The sequence below is a fragment of the Anser anser genome, assembly GCF_964211835.1.
Source record: "Anser anser genome assembly, chromosome: 3".
NCBI lineage: Eukaryota > Metazoa > Chordata > Aves > Anseriformes > Anatidae > Anser > Anser anser.
Genome location: NC_139722.1, coordinates 92,292,231 through 92,314,002, shown reverse-complemented (window position 1 = coordinate 92,314,002; position 21,772 = coordinate 92,292,231). Strand labels below are relative to the sequence as shown.

Here is a 21,772-nt window from a genome sequence, read left to right as displayed (position 1 = left end):
CGTTTGCACAAAGAACAGTGATTTTATTTCAGCTATCTCTCAACAAAGTAAAAATGCAGCTGGTAGTAAATGAAGCATTTGGCAGACAATGTGTCTGATGTACAGTTCTGCAACTTGCTAAGAAGAGAAAAATGTTGTTGGGTGTTTAACCTCTTCCTACCCAAAGATGTAGTATGAAGGAATAAAGTGACCATAAAGGACAAGGTCTTTTTTTTCTTTCTTCTTTTTTTTTCTTCTTTTTTCTTTTTTTCTTCTTTTTCCCTTTTTCCCTTTTTCTTATTTTTTCTTTTTACTTCCTTTTTTCTTTTTACTTCCTTTTTTCTTTTTATTCTCATTCTTTTTTCTTTTTCATCTTTTCCCTCTTCATTTTCCTTTGTCTTTCTCTTTCTTTCTTTTTTCTTTATCTTCCCTTTTCAAGGAAAGAGAAAAAGTTACTTTTGGGCGAAAAACTTATCTATCAGTGGGGTTTATTCACGCACCAACACAGTGTAATTATGCCCAGAGTGCCCATTAGCATCCCACAAACCAACAGCATAATAGCTTCCTTTCTTTAACGTGCAACCAAAATAGGTTAATAAATAAGCCTGGTTCCAGTCATAGCCCACTTTCTGACTTAGTCCTCTGCATTCCCTCGTTTACAAATATGGAATCCATTGAATTCTGGAACAGAAAAACCATGAGGAATAAATTAATCTGCCAGACACTCAAATCAGCAATCTGCACTGTAAATCTATTTAAAGCTGCATCTATTATTTTCTGAAGTTCAGCTGAACTGTGAAAGGGCACATGACTGAAATCACTACATTTGAGTTGACTCACAGTTAAGTGTAGATGAGAGTTGCTTGGCTCATCACAATTTTCTGCTTCTGATTCAGGCCTTCTAAACACACTTCAGCTTTTGAAGACTTGGTCGGTGGCCTAAGTGTGTATAGGTATCCGGTGACAAGAGGAACTGCATGTGTTGCGTCCATCTGCCTTGACTGCCAAATAAGAGGTGGAGAGCTATTACTTTTGCAAGCTGGATGCTCTCTCTTTCCCAGTGAGAGAAGAAGGCTGTATTATCCCCATTTTACAGATAGGAAGGATGGGACTGGAAATGTTAGCAATTAGGTGCTTTGAAGCACCGGCTAAAAATCATTCTGCTTCAAGTTACGTAAGGAGTTGGGGTGCCATAGCCAAAAATGAAGCTCCGACATGTATTGTCCCATGCTGCTCGCCGAACTTCTACACAACATTGTCATGGGAGGAAACACTGTTTATCTGCCTAGTAACTGTCTATTTTAATCTGTAAGTACAAACAATGTAAACAAAATGAGCAAACAGAAGCAGGCTTGTACCGAACAATTTGCAGCCTTGTTTTCCAGTGGAAGATTCCACAGACCACCCAGGCTTTGCTCTAGTCCTTTTCTCAACCACGGAGCATCTAATTAAATCCCTCTCCATTCCTGACTCTAAGTGGAAGAGAGCCTACAGTCCTGTATGGTTTTCTTTCCAGATGGAAATGCATAATTTAACAGAGATACAGCTGACAGGGAGAAGTGGGCCCAAAGCAGTATTAGCATTTGCCACAAATTGCTTTAAATTACAAGGGGATACTTAATGAAGATGTAGACTAGAAAAGAAGATTAAAACCAATATTTAGTTTTCTAAGATTGCAGAGTGCCAGGCAACAAAAACCTCATAGTAAAACTGAATTTCTGTCTCAGTTACTGTAGTGATACCAAAAATTACTTGGTTTTGCTGCCAAGGAGCAAACCATCAGTAGCAGGTCATCACATCTTGTCCCATTGTGTCCTACAGATTTGTTCAGTATGCATGTATGCATATACATAAAGTTGCTAAGCACCTTACATTGTTTGCTACTTCTGTACTCGCAGCACAAGGTCAAGTACTATTCTTACCTTGGTTTTGTAGATGGGGAACAAAAGCACACAGGGACTGGCTGGGCTGTGGCATGCGAACCTGCTTCCCTTGATAAAACCGTAACTTCTTGTCTGTGCTTCTCTTCAAAGGAAATTAGCCCTGGAGAAAAAATGTTGTCAGGATATCATCTGTCTCGTTACTAGAACTGGATGTCATCATAGATGTGCACATAAATGAGAAAGTAGACACTAGCTGCTTGGCATCGGATGCTTCTTGAGGAGGCTGCAGGGGGGTTGTGGCAAAATACTTTGGACAGGTGCTTTGGCTCCACTGCTGTCATATTGAGAAATATTCCAGTGTGGAGGTTAACCCACTGGTGAGTCTGGAAAAGAAAAAGTAGGGATACTGGCAGCAGTTATGCACCAACCCAAACATTTGGTGTGGGGGCCGGAAGGCAAGAAGCAATCAGCATCAGGGCTGAGATTTGGGCCTGAGATTACATTCTGATGAGGGCTGAGGAAGCTGAATTCCAAAATGTCTTGAAGCTGTCTTTGTGCCATCTCACTTCTGGGCTGCTTTCATAAATGAAGCAGTGGTGGTATAATTTATACGGGTTGAGAACTGATTAGGAAATCTTTTACTGCTTCTCTCGGGCTAGCTATGGCTTGTAAAACAAGTCAAAAACATTGCAGCAGAATGTGCCGCATCCCTTTTCTTGATTTGTTCTCCTCTCCTTGTCTTTATGGTGAAGCCAACACGGGGTCTCCACCGAAAGGATGTTCTCAGGAAAATTCAGTCCTGGACATGCAGTTCACCCTGTGCTCAGCGCAGATACTGCGCCATCAACGCCAGCACACGAGACATTGTCCATTGTAATGGTACATACTGGGCTATCTGATCTGCACAAAGAATGGAGAGGAAGGAAGACCAACCGTGTGCAGCCATCCTTTCTAATTAAATTCCTGCAGTTAAAAATAGCTACTGGGAGCTGGCGCTTCTGGCACATCCAGAGCGTCACCTTCCCAAGTATCTTTTTCTGGCCTGTGCCGTAGGAAGTTGAAAATGTGAACCACTGTGTAATAGTGCAGCATATTCTTGGCATAACGACTCATCGTTTTTTACCTCTTGCATTTATGGTTAGACTACAAATACCGCATGCCTCCTTTTCTTCTTTAGAGCTGCTCTCTGCACAACCAGGTATTATCCTGGTTGTAGGACATCAACTCCTCATCTTCTCAGTTTGTCCACATTGGCTCTGACTGTCGTGAGAGGGAAGGCAAACCTGCCTCCAGAGCCCGTGGCCTGCTTAGTTACCCAGAAGTGCCAATTGCAGCAATGTTCATACTGACCTAAGACCTGATTTCCCCCAACAGTTTTTTTCTCTGGTAAGTAATTTTGGTCACTCCATAAACCATAAAGGTTTGCGTTGGATTAGTGATATTGCATAATTAGGTTTTCAAAAGAACAAGAACAGAGAAATGAGAATAATGGGGAAATCGGGCTTCTTGCTTTTGCAAATTCTAACCACAGAAAATGCCGGGTTTGTTTCTTATCAAGGGTAAAGGAATCAATCCTTTGTAGCCTGTCCCGGGGGCAGAATGCATGTTATAGCTTCAGCTAGGCAAATGAAAGGAAGCTAAAAACACAAGTTTTGGTGAATGATGGCAGTAACCTATGGTAATGTGCTTAATGGACAGTTTTCAGTTGACCATAATGATTTTGTCACTGCCCTCAGGGTTTTGTTTTGAGTTTTCTTGTGTGTAGATAGACAACTAGATACAAAATCAGCTGCTCTAGAACAACTCAGCTATAGAAAAGCAGATTCCCAAATTCTGGCAGCAACGCTTGTCACCAGCCACAAGGGCTCTAAGGTGGATTATTTTTATTATTTTGAAAGTAGAAACAGATCCAGAAATACAGGGAAAAGGTAAGGAAAGTCTCTGGAAGTTTGTGCCTCATTCCTGGTATCTAAGATTCTGTTGCTGAACCCATTAAGGGGGCAGTACGTTTGTTGGAAAGACCCACATGTTACAGGAAAGACCCAATAAAGGTTCCTTTACAGGGAACCTCCTGCTGAAGGCCATGAGCAAGCGGGGAGCCCCGTTTTCTGCCCCTGTGCCCCGCACGTGAAGGACAGCAGAACGGGTAGCGGGGAGCAGAGCAGCAGTTCTGGCTTGTGGGTCACATCTTGCTGAACTTCCAGAGGGGAGATGCAACCAGAGAGCTCGTCAAAAAAGCTCAGGCAAACTTGGTAGGAAAAAGAATGTGGGGAGTTGGCAAGAGGACAATGCGAGAGTGAGCTCAGACAAAAAAACTCCTGAAGTTTTGGGTTTGTTTTTTTTTTTCCAGGATATGTAGTTCAGAGGTAGGCGGGAGCAGTGGCCAGCCAACAAAGGCTAGATACTGTGGTTTTGAAAGAGGCATTCGAGCATATGGAGCTTTCGTGCAAAAAAAGAATGTTTTTTTGATCAATTCCAGGCGAGATGGCAGTTGTGTCATTCTGAGTGCATCTCGTCAGATTACATGGGATCACTAAGAGACTTTTGGCATTTTCCCTCAGTTTGAGAGAAAAAAAAACACTCATGTGGCCAGTGAAATGCCCAGCAAGGAGATTTCCCCCGTCTGACCTGGCTGTTAGATTGTGGGGTCCCGAGGTCCCGTCAGCCCCTGACGTGACACTGGGTGACACAGCTGGTGACAATTTGGCTGGTTCTCTCCTAGCTGGGGAGCTCAGCGGGGAAACCCGCTGCCAGTCTTTGCAGCGTACTATCAGAGTGATGTGATGTCGTCTGGGCAGGGCTTGGGCTCTAGTTTCATCTGCTCATTAACTGAAATTGGTGAATTAACACCGAAGCGTGAGCTTTGTTGGGAAGAAATTACAAGTTGGCACGAGTGTGGTGTGAATAATGAAGGGAGTGAAGTGCTTCTCAAGGAAGTGATGTAAGTGGAGCTTGCGATCAGAGCAGGAGAGTAGCCGCGTGTTGCTGAGGCTTGACAAACCAGTTGGAGAGGTACGAATCAGCCTTTATCCATCCTGAGGAGCTGCTATATTTAGTGCTGAGCTTCCAGCACGGCTCTGCTTCCACCCCAGCTCAGACTTTGGGAAAGGTATCGACAGCTCCGGTAGCACGTTCAGCCGAAAGGCCGTCTCCTTCCCGTCAGCAGCAATGTCTGCGTGTGTCCCTGTTGTTGACACGTCTTGCTGTATCTGCTGTTCTTTGCAAGAGTGCCGCTGGGGAGAGTTGGATTGAGCTGTCGTGTAAGGAGAGTTTCGCAGCACTGTGTTTTATATGTCATAAGCTTCCTCTATGTACTTGAGAAAAAGAAAAAAGAGAAAAAAAACATTCGTGGAGGGTTTCCTTTGCTGTTTTTGAGTTTCTCTGTTAGGTACAAACTTCCAGTTCAAATGAAAGCAGGTCACAGATCATAGCTCAGCTGTGAGACCAAGGAAGAAGCAGGCACCAAGGCAAAAGCTAACTGAAGCTTAAACTGGAAACTTACACAGAAGTGTATCCTGAATAGAAATGGTCCTTGCCAAAATATCCAAATCGCTGTGGTGCGTAGGAGTCAGAGTAGTGGTGAATTGTCTGGTTGATGGGAATCTCACAGGTTCAGCAGCACGGAGCCATTGCTGTCAAGGCAGAGCCGAGGATCCTGGTTCGGTGTGCTTACTCCGTTGTGTAATAAAGAACTTTGTCACCTCCCATTAATGCTATCTGGAGTTGAAAGGAGTTTATACGAGCATCGCCACACTGAATTGTTTTGATGATTCAGAAGACAGAGTGCTCCCTGTGGGTGAACACTTTGTTGGCTTCCTGGAGTTGGCTTGTGACACAGAATAGCTTTCTTTCCCGGTGCTGAGTGACATACCGGAATACAGTTCCCTGGCACAAGGCAGCTCTCCCGTCCTCTCTCCCAGGTTTCATCAGCGTGCACTGAGAGAAAGCCATCACCTCGCAGGCACCTTGCAGTGCTCTTCTTGTAAGCAGCAAGGCAGGAGCTGCTCTGTTCTGGTCCTGACTGAGAGCCTAGCAGAGCTTTGGGCAACTCGGGGGAGAAAGGAGGTCCACTTACTAGTTTTGGATGCCTCACATTTGGGGTTCCCGGGCTGTGCCTCATTTTCAAAGGATGGGTAGATCGCAGGGCTCCTCTTATAGTCCGTGCTGATCAGGACCTCCGAGTTCAACCCGCAGATGTGTCCAAGTGGGTGTCCCTAAAATTCTTGTTCTTGACTTCAGTTCGTTTCCCGTCATGTGAAATGAGAGCAGTATTACCTACCTCCAAAACAGCTGCTGTACAGGGGCTTTGAACACGCAGAGTGGGACTGTCTGATGTTACCAGATCTCTACTTTCAGCTGTGCTTTTTAGATGGCATATAAAAATTGCAGAGTTGTGAATGTTGTATGTTTTATTTCCAGCCTTCACCACAAACCAGATAACTTTCCAGGGGAATTCATGCATCTGTAATGCTTGCCTCTGATCTTTTTAGAAGCAGCAAATAACTAAATGTAGTAGGATGGTTCAGAAAGGGAAGAAAATGTATGCAGGAGGCCTTGCATCGAGATTAATCTCTCAGGAATGCAGGGGGTTAACGGTCAGGCCGATTAATCACTGTTAATGAACCATCAGGAAATCTGTCAGGAAGTGGGTAAAAATTCCTGACGGCTGATGCGAAGCGTTGTGTGGTGTGCTTTGGTTTTGATGTTTCCCAACGGAGAGCCTGCAGTGGGTGCCGTTGGGTTACCTCGAAGTTCTCAAGGCCTGTGGAGGGCCGGACACCGTGCTGCCCTTGTTCAGGACCCACGCAGTGCCCATGCAAGCGCACGGCAACATCGATGCAAGAACGGCAGGGACCGCTCCTTCCCACAGCTTCCCAGAACAGGCTGGAAAAGATACAGAAAGGAAATGCGATCGTTCCTCATCCCTCCAGCCTGAGCCCCAGCGCGCGGGGGGGAGCGGAGCAGGCGGCTTTCCCCGCGTGGCCGAGGAGCCAGAGCATTAGGGCTTGGATACGCGGCTGAGTTAATGAATTGCTTCGTGTTGACCGAGGGTGAGGTTTCACAGTTGGCTCGAGCTGATCCAAGATCACGCTGCTGCCGACAGGAGTGTTTCTAACCTCTTTCTCCTTTGCCCTGGCCTGGCCGTGCTGTGGGAATCCAGCAGCTTGCTGGGCTGGGTGGAAACGAGCGTTTCTGGGTCAGTGCTGGCCAGCCTAGCCCTCAGCGGCCGGGGGAGCTGCTCTGCCTCGCCGCCGGGCTGCACAAGCGCAAGGCCTGAGGTGGGGGAGCGCGTGGAAGCGTGAGACCAGGATAAGGTATGAGTAGGGACTGAGCCGTTCAGACTCGGCTCCAGTCTGTTCTGAGGCTGCAGTCTGAATCACCGGGAGTAAGGGTGCACTGTCAGCCTGCGGCGAACACAGCCCAGAACGTGTCAGCTTACCCCTCCCGCGGTGTCGGAGCTGCGGCTGAGCGCAGCCCTTCTGCACAGGGCCAGGAGGAAGGGGCATGGTGGGGCGTAACCATCCCCCGAGCCGTGGGCTGGGGGCGCAGACCACATCAGACAGGAAGGGCAGAGGGCAGGAAGAAAGGACCAGGCCAGCTCCACTGCCAGGGACTTGCTCTCTGCGTTTTCCTTTGCCTTCAGGCAGCACGTTGGAGCTCGTCTTCCTGACAAGGCTGCAGAAGCGCCCCGCTTCCAGAGCACGGACTGAGCGCAGAAACGCGGTCATGATCCAGACCCTAAAAGTCTGAGGCACAGAGCGCCTCTCCCAGCACTTCTTTCTCTTCATCACAAGCAGCTTTGCTGTGCTCCCAGTCTGTGCTGCTGCAGAAGCCTAGGTTAAACCTAACAAGGTGGGCCCTGCGGTGTGTTTCAAGCTCATTTGTTGCATTTTTTTTTATTGCAAAAGGTAGAAGTTCCATTCTGAGGACTTCTTATCTTTTTGTTCTAGCTGAAAACTCCATGCACAGATACAGGAATAACTGTGCTAGTGGAAAAGCTCTCTGTAATTTCTGGCATTTCAGGCTTAAGAAGTTTGGGTCTAGGAGTCTGGCCCTGTGAGCACAGCTGGACAGAACCCCACCAGCGTCTGTGGGGCTCCCTACAAAGACAGAAACCCTTCCATGTGGGTCCAGGCACCCCAGACACCACAGGAGTAGTGGTCCTTGTTAGGCCTCAAGCTTGGGAGATCGTTTGACGATAGTCAAATGACTTTAATTTCAAGACAGTTTCAAGACAGTGCAGTTAGCTTAATTTAAAGACTGTCTTAATTCAGTCTGCCAGAATATCTCTCCAGCGAAACATAAGCAAAAATCGGGGAAAAAATATTAAGCCCCCCGCCCCTCCAATCGAACAAAAAAGTATTGCACAGGCAAATAAATGAAAAAAATCAAAAAGCAGCCAGTACTATTTCTGGAAATAAACAGTTCTCCATCACATAAGGGATAAACATAGAGTGTTTTAGGGAGAAGGAAATCATAGAGACCCTCCCAAAATGCCGTATAAGTGATTCAGCCACCATTACCAAGGGGTACTTTGCTCCCTGAGCATTTCATCTGAAATTCTCTCTCAGCTGAGACATAGACCCCCTTGGCACAAGAGCGTCTGAACGTATCCCAAAAGGCTGGAAACGCTTCCCTGCTTCTACAAGTAACCATCAAAGCCCAGCCCCATGGTTCCTGCGTGGAGACAGAGGTTTTCCCTGCTCCCACGGAGATGTCTTTGCGGACGGGTATTTCTCTATTATGTGGAGTGACTTGTAGTTTGGGTCCAGGGCAGGCAACAAGGAGCACTGAGCAGATGTGACACAGAGGGGTGTCACCCTCGGCATAATCCAGTGCCGCAGTGTTGTGGACTGATAGAAATAAAGCAGGAATTCTCCAAGGCCTTCGTCAGAGCTGGGCATCTCTGTATGGCCGTGTATTTAGGCTGCGCTAAGTCAGTGTAATCCCCGGGCTGCATTTGTTTGTGCGCTGCTGTGAAAACTCCTAGGAGACTGTAAACATCATTGCAAGAAGTAAAGTTGATCCTACATTAGAATGCAGTTTTTGACAGCTTTTGGATTGCTGTTTTGACTTACTCACTAAATGAAGAGTTTATAGTTACAGGCAGTACAGGCTTACAACGTCTTAAATTGAAAGAATCCATTTAACATACAGAGTGCACACGGACTGCGACTTCTGGAAGAATCATCCGAAGAAAGTTTTCTGAGGTTCAGTGACAAGGTCAAGGCTTCAGGAGCCAGCCCCTGCTCCGATTCCTGCACTGCTGCCACTACACTTCCCCAGGAGGACAGGCTGGGAGGGCAAAGGGTGAGCAAGAGGTCACCCTGGAAAAAGGCAGTGCAACTGCAACAAGACTGTGAGCTGTAGCTTTTGCCTCTTGGCCTCCAAATATTTCTGGTGAACAAGTCATCTGATTGTATAAGTGAAATGCATCCTATTATGCTGGGCATGACTGATTGAAAAACACTTTACTTGCTGGAAAGACTGGTGAACAATATAGTTTCCACTTACAAAGCACTTTCCATAAAAAGCTTTTCAGGGTAGCATCATATAAAAATAGACTAAAGTTGTGAACCAGCTTCTGACAAATCAGGGCTAACAAAAGCTAAGGTATAAATAGAAGTGTTTTCGTGGGTTTTCTCTTCTCTAGAGTCACAGAATCTCAGTCAGTGCTGGATTGTAATAAACAAAAATGCCCTTTTCCAGACACAGAGGAAAACAAGGACCTTCCAGACTAGTGGCTCAGCATATAAATAGGTTTTAAAAACTGCTGCAAAACCATAAAACTTAGTCAAGACCGTAATATTTGCATTTTAGAACTAGTCACACCATATCAGACCAACTTTTTTTTGATCTAGTTCTTTATTTCATTTCATACAAACTAGCATCTCTTGCTTTACGGAAAGGTTAAGCAAGTTATATTTTTATAATTACGGAATGAATTGTCTCCAGGCACTCAAGGATATGGGGATTATCTCGAAGTCTGCAATGTATTAGGATTCCTGGAAGACAAATGCTGAAGAATGTAAAATATTACAGATCCTGTGTTTGTAGTTTGTCAGTGGGCGGGATAAATGCGTCTTCCTGCTCATTTTCAAAATCATTATTCTTGCAGAGTACGTTGTATTTTTTTCGTGTAGCATGTTTTGGAACAGCTAAGTATAAACCCAGTATTTGCTAATCCAGAGTTAAGCAAGCTAATCTTGATTTTACTCCGAGCCAGTTCCTCCTGCTCTGTGTTGACCTTTTCTGAATCCACCGAACTCCACATAGTTTAATCCACCCTACCAAGGAGGGACGGTCTGTTTCTGTAGGCCAAAAATAGTTCTTTCTGCAGCCGAATCAGTTCTGCTGTTGCTCTCGACATTGTGTTTGATCAGTCGCATCTGCACAGACCAGAGGCAAGGCTGAACAGGGTATCTACGTAATCAGTCTGATACATGCCGCTGTTCTTGGAGCAGGAGCTCCTCTACTGAAACCACCCCCCACAGAAAATGCTGACTTACTAACAACTGAATTTATGATATCCCTGGGGTCTGTAGTAGCTGAGCTTTAGAGATACTGCTTCAGTCTGTCTATGGAACGTAAAGATTTCAGCCAAAATTTACTTTTATCAAATCCTTTTGTGTACTCTCCAATCATCCCATAATCTTTTCTCTTGAAAAAAAAAATACAAGGACGCCTTTTTCCACTCTGCATGGCAGTCTGCTGCTCGTCCCCTTTTCCATCGTTGCATCGTTTCCATCCCACGGCCACCGTGACTTTGCCAGGAGAACTTGGGTTCCCTCTCGCCGTCACCTAAATTAAGGCATGCCTACGTGCCGTTAGTTTTTCGCTGCTCCATAGCGAAGCAATTATTTGGGGTGGCATTCAGTTATCTCCATTAACAATAACGATCAAAAAGACAAGATTCCATCCCGTGCTGCCGCCACGTGTAGTTTGTGCATTTGACACCAGATATTGAGAGTATTCCTCATTAAAACAATATTTGGCCGCTTGCGTTGCCCGGTAATCAACTGTGTGAAAAGCATTTCGTGTAAAAACGACGAGCCCTTCCTGCTAGCCCTGCGGCGTAACAGATCTGCTTGCTGAAATTCGACTTCTGTCTGTAACAGCAGTGCCAAAGTAACTTTAATAATTAATCATGCGCCGATTAGATTATAAACTCTGAGATGGGCCAAAGATTTTTGTATTATGCATCAGACAAAAGCTACTGGCAATGCTTAACCAGCAGTCACCTGTTGCTGCTCCACCTGCCATTGTGGGAGCGCTCTGGGAAGCGGGGGAGAGACAAAGGCCCAAGAGACCTCGATAAAAGCCTGCCCCGGCTCTGCCCAGCCGCACGGCGTGTTGGAACAGCTGCTGCCACAGGAGCTTCGCTTATTGACCTGGTGTTTGTCAAGGCGAGAGCGGACAGCATCCAAAATTCAGGCCTGGAGCGTTAAGAGGGGGGTTCCCTGGCTGGACCAGCAAGGCAAACGGCGCTGAGCAGGGCGAGGGGAGCGCGGCGTGGCTGGGGGCAACGCGTACCCACACTCACCCGCTGCATCGGGGCTCCTTCACGGCCGTGCTCTGCCCTATCTGCTGCTTATACAGATTTCTGTGGAAAGGGTGGTGGGTTTTATGGTATTTTTTGTTGTTTTTTCAGGAAAGATATTACATACAGCCGATTTTATGGTGCGCATGAGTGTAACAGTGAGAACCACTAGAACTCAGAATTGGAAAATTACTTCCTCTCCGTAATTTCCAGTTAGAAGTTTTGCTCGGCTCAAATAATTGCATTTTTCCAGGCCCTTTGCTCTTGCCCCATGACTCTTGGGGCCTGTTGTATCCTCAGAAGTGTTTATTACAACTACAGAGGCAAACCCCTTAGCAGAGCTAGTCCATATGCAGCTTCTTAGATAAGTAAGATATTACCAAAGCATACAGTGTAACACTTTTCCTGGTATAAACGTATGCTTTAGAAAAGGGCCTGAGAACGAGCTTCGCCATACCACTGAGAATTGGCCTCAGAAATCAAGCCAGCTTTAGAGAAGGAGCGGGAAGGGACGCTGTGGAATGAAATGTGCCAGTCAAGTTAAAAGTGATTCATTTTGCCAGTTGTTCAGTGCGCTATAGAGCCCTGAGCATCGTAAAACAACAGTTATTGTTAAAAAACATTTGAGAGGCAAACAGTTGTCTTCCCCTGCTGGTCAGAGCACAACTCGGGGCAGCTCTCATCAGTGACAAGATCTGGGGACCGGAGGCTCGAGAGCTGCCAGAGCCCAAGCTGAACAGCACCGCCCTGCAGCCCCTGTAGTCAAACTCTGCACAGGTGGCAAAGCTCACCCCAGGAATAAGAGTGGCTTACATGACAGACACAGCGTAGACCTTCATTAGCGGGACCTTCTTAATGAGAAACAGCTAAGGTCTGGAGGCATCAAAATGTATCATTCTGTGACTAGGAATTTACAGACACCACAAGCCACATGGCTTATTTTTCCCCTTTTCTCTGTCCCTTCTACCACTGCCCTTTATGAAAAACAGAAGTTAAATGAGAGAAAAATAGCTTTAATGAAACCTTCAGGTTGAGAAATCAAAATCGACATTCCAACAACAGGAAGTTTCAAAAGCAGTGTTTATAGCAGCACGGTAGCCGAGCTGTAGCACACTTGCCTTTCTTTAAGCCATATTGTGGCACGTACCTTGATTGAACAGTGGGGCATAAAGATAGTATTATGGCATTAGTTTAAAACTGCAGCATTTCCTAGGCAAGGAAAAGTGAACTGAACTCTACTCCCAAACAATTTCCTGACTCCTGCAATCAGTGCTGCAAGTTTCGTCTTTCCAGTAAACACATCTGAATCGCTCCCCTGCGCGAGGAGGCTCTAACTTGTTTGTTATTTTATTCTAGGGAGCTGGAGACAGTTTTGTGGGAGCACTCGCCTTCTACCTGGCTTACTATCCCAAGCTACCCATGGAGGAAGTGGTCAGGAAGTCTAACTGTGTTGCCTCAGTGAGCGTCCAGGCATCGGGGACACAATCTTCGTATCCTTACAGGAAGGACTTGCCTCAGGACCTTTTCTAATTGATATTGTCTAGCTCAATGTACTGATTTTATCTTATCCCAGACTGCATTATTCTCCCGACTGCACAGATGTTCCCCTCCACTGACTGGAAAGAGCAGGAAAGTCTCTTTGCTTCTCATTTGAGGAGTCCTGTTAGCTCCTGTTCTACGGTTGTAAAGATGGGGCAGGCTGGTTATCTTTCAGACACAGCACAGCAGCTCTCTCTGGCCCCACATGCAGCCTCCGGGCTGTGGCCATCCCCCAACACACCATCCTGCAGGGGATACAGGCAGAGCTCACAGCAGCACAGTCTGGAGGGTATTGGGCCCCTGGTAACATTTTGACCTGGTTTTATCAGAACTCGAAGGGCGATGCCAGCACTGTGCTCTGCAGCCTGCCCACCCACGTAGGGTCCTTCGTATGGGAAGGGGGCTGAGAATGCTGCTGAGCTGACCCTGAAATACGTGTCGAGCTGTATTGCCCTAAACAGAGGTGGGACAGCTAGAGAAAACCCTCCAGCAAATCCTGTCAGAGATTTGGCAACCTACTTTCCTCACGTTCAGTAAAAATCCAGAAGTTAAAAACTTGGCCTGCTTACCTGGCCTGAAGCACTACAGCCCTATTAGCCCTGCTCACGGCTTATCCACCAGCACATCTTGTTCCACCAGGTTCCCACTTCTCCTTCCTGGCCCAGGAAGGAGCTGGCGCGGCGCTGCCCCTCCAAGGACTGACACCACGTCGTGGTCACTACTGTTGAATCTGCGGCTGGTAGGTTAGAAAAACTTGCGATCCTGCCATTGAATTCCTGCTGTGGAAAATGTTAATTTTTATTGCCTTATAAAACAATAGTTCCTTTGAAGATTACAGCCTCTTTCACAATGGAAAACACAGACAATGGGATTTGCTATTTAATTTTTTTTAATTGAGTACTGTAAAAATAACTCAAAAGATAAATAAATGTTACTGTGATGATCTATGTCCAGACATGAAGAATTTTCTCTCTCTACATTGTTTTATTCACAATGGCCTTCAAATCACAGGAGACGGTGATCCCAGTTCATTTCCTCTCTTTTCAGCCCATGCTGCAGGATTTCTGAATCAGCATTCACCCGGTTCTCCCCCCGAACTATCCTCTCCTCGTGCATAAATCAAGCGCAGTCATTGTTCAGATAGAGCGGATTTTTCTCTTCTCTGTGAAGAGGACACGTTGTTTCGCTATAGAGAAGAAAAAAAAATCTATTAAGAACCCTGAAGTGTTAAGACCCAATTCAACAAGCCTACATCCCTTTCTCCTGGCTGCCTTCGCTGCTGACATGACCGTGGAGCAACCACGGCTGGCGCAGCGCTGCTGTTAACCAGCTCCTGAAGGAGCTGAGCACTGCTTTCGCTTTACCACATGTAATTTTTAGCTCCTAAGAGGTCCCTTTTACCTCTGTGAAAATAACCATCAGGATTTAAGTGGCTGAAAACATTCACCAGCTGCTGTGTGCGACTATTCTGAGTCACAGCTGTTTGATGTAGGGACAAAAATAGGTTCTTACGGCTTTCTACTACTCTCCAGCTCCAGAGCCCAAACAACTACGGATGACAAGCTGGATCTAGGCAGTCTCACAGATCGACTGGAAAGTGAAACGGAGCCTGCCTCCAACACCTGATGCAGATGTTATAAAGTCAGCTCGGCTACAGGCTAAGCACAGTCGACGCGGTACTGCAAGAATGCGGACAAAGCTTTGCAGGGCCGTCTGAAAAGCACCGCCGTTCCGATTCAACTTCAATATTTGTTCCTTTGAAAGTGATGCAAGGGCAATCCACGCAGTAACAAAATCGCTCCTTCCACATAAAAGTTTCGCTTTAAGAAATCCTCCAACTTAGTAACACGTTCTGCTGTTGCAGTTAGGAGGTAGTGAAACTTGGGCACTACTGCCACTACTTCACCAAACTCATTCTGTGGAGGGCCCAGGTTTTTGAAAAGTACAAAACATAAGGTGAAAATGCATGCCAAGTGAAAATGCTTCCTAACATATTCCTGATGTGAGTTGGTATCTAGACTCAAATTTACTTCCCTTCACACATGCAGCACTTTCTCACATCAATTTCTCACTTGTGTTCTAGTATAGGCTACAAAGATCAGAGCTTTTTTTCTTAATTACTTCCAATTTCTTACTTCAACAACCTACTACATGTTCTGCAACAGAAGCACTACGTAGCCTGAGCTCTCCAGTCTTCACATTTCCTGCAAGTCGTGAAGCTCCTGGAGGTACGTTTTGCACAATGTTCTCGTGCAGTAAAGGGAACACTAAGTTAACATTTTCTTATTCGGGGAACAATCCCGGGGATCTCCGATTCCCCTGTGTATGAAATTCAGAAGGAAGGCCATAGCCTCTGTCAGCAGGAGTACTTTGATGAGTGCGTACAGTTTCCCCAGTAGTTTCTCTCACTTGACATAAAGCTCCTGGTCTGTTAGATCTGAGTATGAAAAGGTTAATTAACTAACAACAACAAAAGCCTGCACCACATAGCTCCTGGTCATGCATTATGTCATATACTCAGAGCTGCTCAATACATCTCTTCATGCTAGGTTTAAATAAATCTTTTTTTGCACCAGCTCCCCAATTTCTAGCCTCGTCTGGTTCAGTTTCTGAGTTTCCCCAAATTAATCTTTATAATGTTAGCTGCAGACTGCCTCCTCCCCCAGAAACATGAGCTCTGTCAGCTTTCAAAAAGCTTTGTGAGTAAAAGGCATCTTGTCAAGTACTATAACTCACCACCAAATCAGATTGTTAAATGGAGAAAATTTGCAAGGACCAGAGCAACATAAAACAACCCACAAACCGTTATCTAGAGAGTGGTATCATTCGGGGAGGAGGAAAAGTGCTTCTTTCTTTAAAAGAAAAAGTCCATTTTGTAAGCGATGGGCAAAATTTATTGTCTGGAGAACCCACGGCAGCTGAACAGAACATTTCTATTGAAGCACGCTTCGTGTCTGCTTGTTGGAGGTAGCAGTCTAGCAAACCACACAAAGAAACAGAATGAAAGAACTCCTGTGTCACTTTGCTTTGCCACTGACATGTGGCATGGCTGTCATCAAAGACTCTGAAGTGTTGGGCAAGTCCTTACTTTGTTTCAGCGCCACAATCTGTAAAATGAGGGTAACGTTTACTTCTCAGTGGAATGTCATGAAGAACAGCAACTGTACAGTCATCTGAGTATCAAATGTGTTATGACATACTCTGCTCAGATGGGAAAAATCCTGTTACTGTCAAGCTTTTACCCCAGACAACCAGAGCAGCTTACACAGAGCGGGCTGACTTCTTCCCCAAACCCTTACCGATGGGATCGTATCTCAGCAGGACCAGTTTGTCCTGCAGTCGCAGTCTCCTGATGTTGAAACAGTAGCCAGTCTCTGCTGCGCTCTTCATCCTCACCAGAATGTACCTGAAGTCACAAGGGAGGCGTCTGCATCAGTGCACAGCACACAGCCACGGCCGGCCGCGTGTCTGGCGCGGCACTGCCAAGTGGACAAGCTTTAGCGTAAGCAATTTGTCACATAATTCATTTCAACTCCACAGATGTTGTGGATGGGACCTTTAAAATCATATGCTACAATTATTGTAACACACAAAAAGAGCCTGCTATCAACTATAAATTCCAGCATCAAGCTAAAGTAAATAACTCTTAAGCAGTACACAAGCCCAGAGAGAAGTAGCTCCTCCATAAAACAGGGTGGGGGAGTGAGGGAGAAGAAGAGGAAAAAAACAGGAAAAAAAGAAAAAAAGGAAGAAAAAAAAAATCAACACACAGTTGAGTCACTACAGCTTAAACGATAATGGAAAGAAAGGAAGGATGATGGTAGTTAGAGACGTTCAGGCTGCAGATAGTGCCGTATCTCAGACTATCACTTCCACATGCAGAGAGGAACCGGAGCAATGGAATGGAACGAGAGGCACGCAGAAAGGAGAAGCAGAGCTCCTCGGTGCCCTCCGTCCCTGCGGAGGCGCAGGACCTGACATTTGCCCGGCCGGCGGGAACCCCCTCCCCACCAGGTGACGCTGGGCACATGGAGCAGGCCGGCGGTGGCCCCGTGCCCCTCACCCTGCAGCCGTTCCAAGGCCTGCACGGCTTCCCAGAAACTGAGGGCACCTTCTGCATTTCAAAGGAAAGGTCAAGGCCTTTAGCCATCTGTAAATGACATCTTTCTCTGCCACTGCGATAAAGGTTTGGCTGCACCTCTGCACCTGGGCACTCGGTTCACTTTCCCGGATCCGCCTGCTTCCAGTTGGGTCACACCTCACCTTGGCGAGACCCCGTCCTCCCTCACTGGCACAGCTCTGCCCCGTGTCCTTTCCGGAGCTCTCCCTTTTCGGCTTTGCAATGTCATTTACTGTGAGGTACACGTAAACAGGGAATCACCAGCTTCCCTCCGACCAACTGCCCGAGCATCGTCTAGGGATCACCCCAGTGACTGCCCTCTCCCGTACGCCGCCACAGGTGTGATGTGCGGCACCACCACCCGCACGGACTCCTTCCCCTGCACCTGGCCCACTTCCTCAAAGCCTCTGCGCAGTTTCCCCTTTTGGGGGGAATCGGTGGTATCAGTATGACCAGGCATACTGAAATTCTTGCGCACCACATACTTCAGGCCAAGTCCTTTCTGAACAACACGCCTCGTTCGTAAAACCTGCTGCCCAATGAAGAGCTGTAACTGGGAGCTCAGGCAGAGGAGAGCTGTGGAAAGCTATCGGGACTACGGGGATAAAAACAGGGGGAAGCACATAAGGATAAATAATGTAAGGAGATGAAATATTCCTGAACTATACACAAGACCACACAAAGAACAGAGGAAGGAACAGCAGGAAAAAAAAAGGCAAGGAAAAAGATAGCACTATATTAGCAATACCATTTTTCACCTCAAGAAAAAATCTTGCTTTGCTGTGTTTGTTTCAGCAGAAAGCTAAGATATCAAACTGCCCTCTTCCCTGTCACACGTGCTTGGAAAGTGACCCCTTAGTTTCTAACCCTGACAATTGTGCAGAAATCCTGTATGAGAAGAATCTCTTCAGACCCAGCAAATGGATGATACTGGCTATTTTGGGGGCTGATTCTTAAAAAATTCAAAAAATGTAGCAGAAGTCAGTTTCCAAGGCTGCGTGGTACCAAATATTACTGAGTTGCACAGAATGCAGCTTCACAGAATGACAAGACAGAAATGTATTGATACAAATTTATCAGTTTAGCTCCATGGATTTGTCTAGCTAAATTCATTATAAACAGCATTTTGGATCCAAGTCACTCTCTCCATGTGATCTCATCTCCTTGCACCCATGCTGTTAGTGTGCTGAAGTATATACTCTTTCCTTCCTTTCACAACCCTTAAAGCACATCAGCTTTCTTTACAGGTCAAAGGGCTGTGTAATTTTTTTCTGGAGCCCACTAACATCTCCCCTGAGCTGAACTAAAGAGCAAATCAAGATGTCCAGAGTACTGAGTGCACCCCTTCTGCTCCATCACGCAATGTGCTACGATCGGGAAGCCTCCCGTGCCCTGTCCGCGAGAAAGGTTCAGAGCAGCTGCCGTAAGTCCAGCCTGCAAACAGCATGAAGGTCCCCACGGTACCTCAGCTGGCCCCACCTGGCTGGAAAAGCACCAAAGGTAAGCAAGAGGAAGATCCCGTGGCTGATTTACAGCTTCTCTTTAAAGCATAACGCACCAAGGTGTGCTTCCCCTGCACAGGGCACTCTGGGTAAGTGACAGTACATAGGACAAAACTCACCTTTGCTGCAATTTTAGAACACAAGTGCTTTTTTTACACCACTCTGTACCTACCCATGTAAAAAAACGTGTGGAAGGACAGAAAGGACGCAGCTAGACTCGAGGGCTGCAATTCTGTCATGTATGTTAGGGAATTCTACACAGGTCTGATATTTTGTAACGTCACTTGCTACAGGGGGGTAGCAGAAATCAAAGACCGGTCAGTAAAACATCACTTACTTTGATTTGCTCTTGGCCACTGTTTGTTTGTGCGTTTGGTTTTTTTTTTCAGCATGAAGAAAAGAAAAAAGAAACAGTTATTATTTTATTTCTTTTTATTATGCAATACACATAAGGGTACAGTTTCCTACCGCCTGCCCCTGCGATAACCCCGGTCAGACGGGCAGTACGGCGGCACTCGGTGCCGCAGGAGACACCTCACTGCTTGTCAGGCAGGGCGCTCAGGCGCCGGAACGGGCTGCCCGACCTCTCCCCGAGCACCCCCAGGGACGGTGACCCCACCGCCTCCCTGGGCAACCCGTCCCAACGCCTGACCGCTCCTTCTGAGGAGAAATGTCTCCTCGTTCCCAACCCGAGCCCCCCCGGCGCATCCCGAGGCCGCTCCCTGTAGCCCTGTCGCCGTTTATCTGCGAGAAGCGCCCGGCCCCGGCCCCCCCCCCCCCTTCAGGCAGCCGCAGGCAGCAGCGGGCTCTCCCCTCAGCCCCCGCCCCGCGCGGCACGCCGGGAGCTGCAGTGGCGGCGCGGTGCCCGCTGGGAGCTGTAGTCCCGCCGCAGGGCCCGGCCGGGAAGGTCACGCTGCAACCGCCGCTTAGAGCCGGGACCCCGGCACGGCACGGCACGGCCCTGCCGCCGCTCCCCGCCCCGCCCCGCCCCGCCCCGCCCGGCCCGGCCCGGCCCGGCCCCTCCCGCCCCGCCCCGCCGCACTCACGAGCCGCCACCGTGAGGAACATGGCGCCGCCGCGCCGCCGAGCCCCCGCCGCTCACGGCCGGACCGGCGGAACCGCCTCCGGGGGGCGGGGCGGGGCGGGGCTGAGCGGCGGGGCGGGGCGGCGGCCGGTAACGGCCGGTAACGGTCGGGGCGGGCGCGTGAGGCGGCGCTGGAAGGGGACGGTCACTGGAAGCGCTTGTCCTGCTCTGAGCGGGGCTCGGGGGTTTCCTCACGTCTACAAAGTTCACGATTTCCTCTCCTCACATCTCCAGAACTCGCAGTAGAGCCGTGGCTTCTCCTCCCTCCCTCAGCGATTAGATAAACTGTTAATGAAGTAGTTTGAGTCCTTGAGTATTTAGCAATTAGGGCAATAAAAATGGCAGCTTGACACGTTCAGGTGGAAAACAAGACTTGGGCATAACAGCACACAGCTCATTTGATGTTCTATGGCTTGAAAATCACAGGATCACAGAGTGGTTTGGGTTGGAAGGGACCTTAAAGGCCAACTAATTCCAACCCCCTGCCATGGGCAGGGACACCTCCCGCCAGACCAGGTTGCACAAAGCCCCATCCAGCCTGGCCTTGAGCACCTCCAGGGATGGGGCACCCACAGCTTCTCTGGGCAGCCTGTGCCAGTGCCTCACCACCCTCTGAGTGAAGAATTTCCTCCTAACCTCTAATCTAAATCTCCCCTCTTTCTTCGTTTAAAACCATTCCCCCTTGTCCTGTCATTATCTGAGCAAAGAGTCGCTCTCCATCTTTTTTAAAGTCCCCTTTAAGTAAACACAAACAGCCGGCCCTACAGGAGACAGGAGCAAAATGGCACCTCAGGGAAAGCAGTGTCACTCGCATCAAGCACTCACTTGATTTCCCATTCCTTGTTTCAACTCAATTATTTCCAAATACTTTCTCTTAATGATACATTTCAATCTTTTCCATTTGGCCTTCGAAAATATAAATCTAGTTGTTACATAATCTGCCCATGAATATCAGAGTGAGAACTTGAAAACAGTCAGGATGCTAAAATGTGAGTGCTGTAAGACTTCTCTCCGATCTGCGCTATTGCCTCAGTCAGAGCGCAGACTAAAATGGATTGGGATTGCCAACCTCCTGACTTCACTGCCAGGAATATAAATCAACATTAAGGAAGATTTTTAAATGAAATAGCAAGTTAAACATTTGTACAAACACATCATCAAATAGAGGTTATACTGCCTCTTTTTAAACCTCTTGCCTGCTGGCAAAAATAAAACTGTTCCAGTGACATTTTCTCTGCTCTGCTGTGACAAGGGCTGCATAAATATAGACACTGTGGATTAGAATAGACTTCAGCAATCTCCAACTTCCTTTCTAACAGCCTCTCCTGCAGACAGTTTTCCATAGCTATGGGTGAAAAACAGGGAGTCTAAAACTGGTATGTATGGCAAGACGGTGACAGCATAGCACGTCCCTGATGGCAGCAGTCAGAGCTAACCTTGGGGGATGAGACATGCTGGCTGGAGAAAAGGAGAAAGAGTCAGGATTTCTGACCCCAGCTCCCATACACGTTTCTTGTGTGGGCTAGGATAAGCCATGTACCTTGAGATCTTTGATGGCATGTGCAGTGAAAATGCAAATTTTTCCTTCAACTTTGCCTAGAGAAAGCAAGAAGTGTGATGAACTGTAATGCCAGCCTAGATAATTCTGATGCTTGCTTAAAGAGAAGTCACTCATGTCTCCAGTGGAGAAGCTGCTGGTGCCAAATCGATCAGTGTCACTCAGAATCAAATGCGGCAGCTTTTTTTTTTTTTTTTCCAGCTAGAAAAACAACAATTTGTCATGTTATAAGCTAACTGATTTTTTCCATTTCCACGCTTTACAGTTTAGGCTGAGTCCTCTTTTACCTCCAGGAAGTGAGGAGATTGCTGCTTTTTGCCAAGAAAGTGTGGTCAGGTTGCTGGCACACATGGGGCAGGCGAGGGACTGGCATCCAAGTCTGGCAGGGGTGATGCTTCTTCATGTGTGCATGGCTCTTCAAGTAAGTCACCACTTGAAAAAGAGGAAAGGAGAGAGGGGCAGCAGGCTAAATGTTTGCAAAGTAAATATCCTATCGGCATTATATTTTTATGTGAGTTACCGTCAATTAAAGCATGCAAAAACCCAGTGCTTGAAACAAGAGAATA

General features: G+C 47.2%; 2 protein-coding genes across 4 annotated transcripts in view; one reads left to right on the top strand and one right to left on the bottom strand.

Annotated features, from left to right (window-relative positions):
• Positions 1 to 13,889, top strand: part of RBKS (ribokinase) — a 68,015-nt gene extending 54,126 nt beyond the window's left edge. For all 3 annotated transcript variants that reach the window (XM_083832079.1, XM_083832078.1, XM_083832080.1), the window contains one exon: positions 12,760 to 13,889. In XM_083832079.1, the coding sequence (XP_083688205.1) occupies positions 12,760 to 12,933 (174 nt within the window). In that variant the 3' untranslated portion in view covers positions 12,934 to 13,889. The remainder of the gene's footprint in view (positions 1 to 12,759) is intronic.
• Positions 13,814 to 19,732, bottom strand: MRPL33 (mitochondrial ribosomal protein L33). Its single transcript, XM_083832084.1, has 4 exons — positions 19,611 to 19,732; positions 18,902 to 18,920; positions 16,242 to 16,348; positions 13,814 to 14,128 (listed from the first exon to the last, which is right to left on the bottom strand). The coding sequence occupies exons 1-4, from the start codon at positions 19,630 to 19,632 to the stop codon at positions 14,079 to 14,081; spliced, it is 198 nt and encodes a 65-aa protein (XP_083688210.1). The 5' UTR covers positions 19,633 to 19,732; the 3' UTR covers positions 13,814 to 14,078.
• Positions 19,733 to 21,772: the final 2,040 nt, after the last annotated feature.

Bases quoted from the DNA above. Each gene is read 5' to 3' on its own strand.
- MRPL33 (XM_083832084.1), bottom strand. From the start codon at position 19,632: ATGTTCCTCACGGTGGCGGCTC. The intron at 14,129-16,241 runs GTAAGGGTTTGG...TCTTCTCTATAG, and splicing joins GCTGAGATACGATCCCATCG to CGAAACAACGTGTCCTCTTC.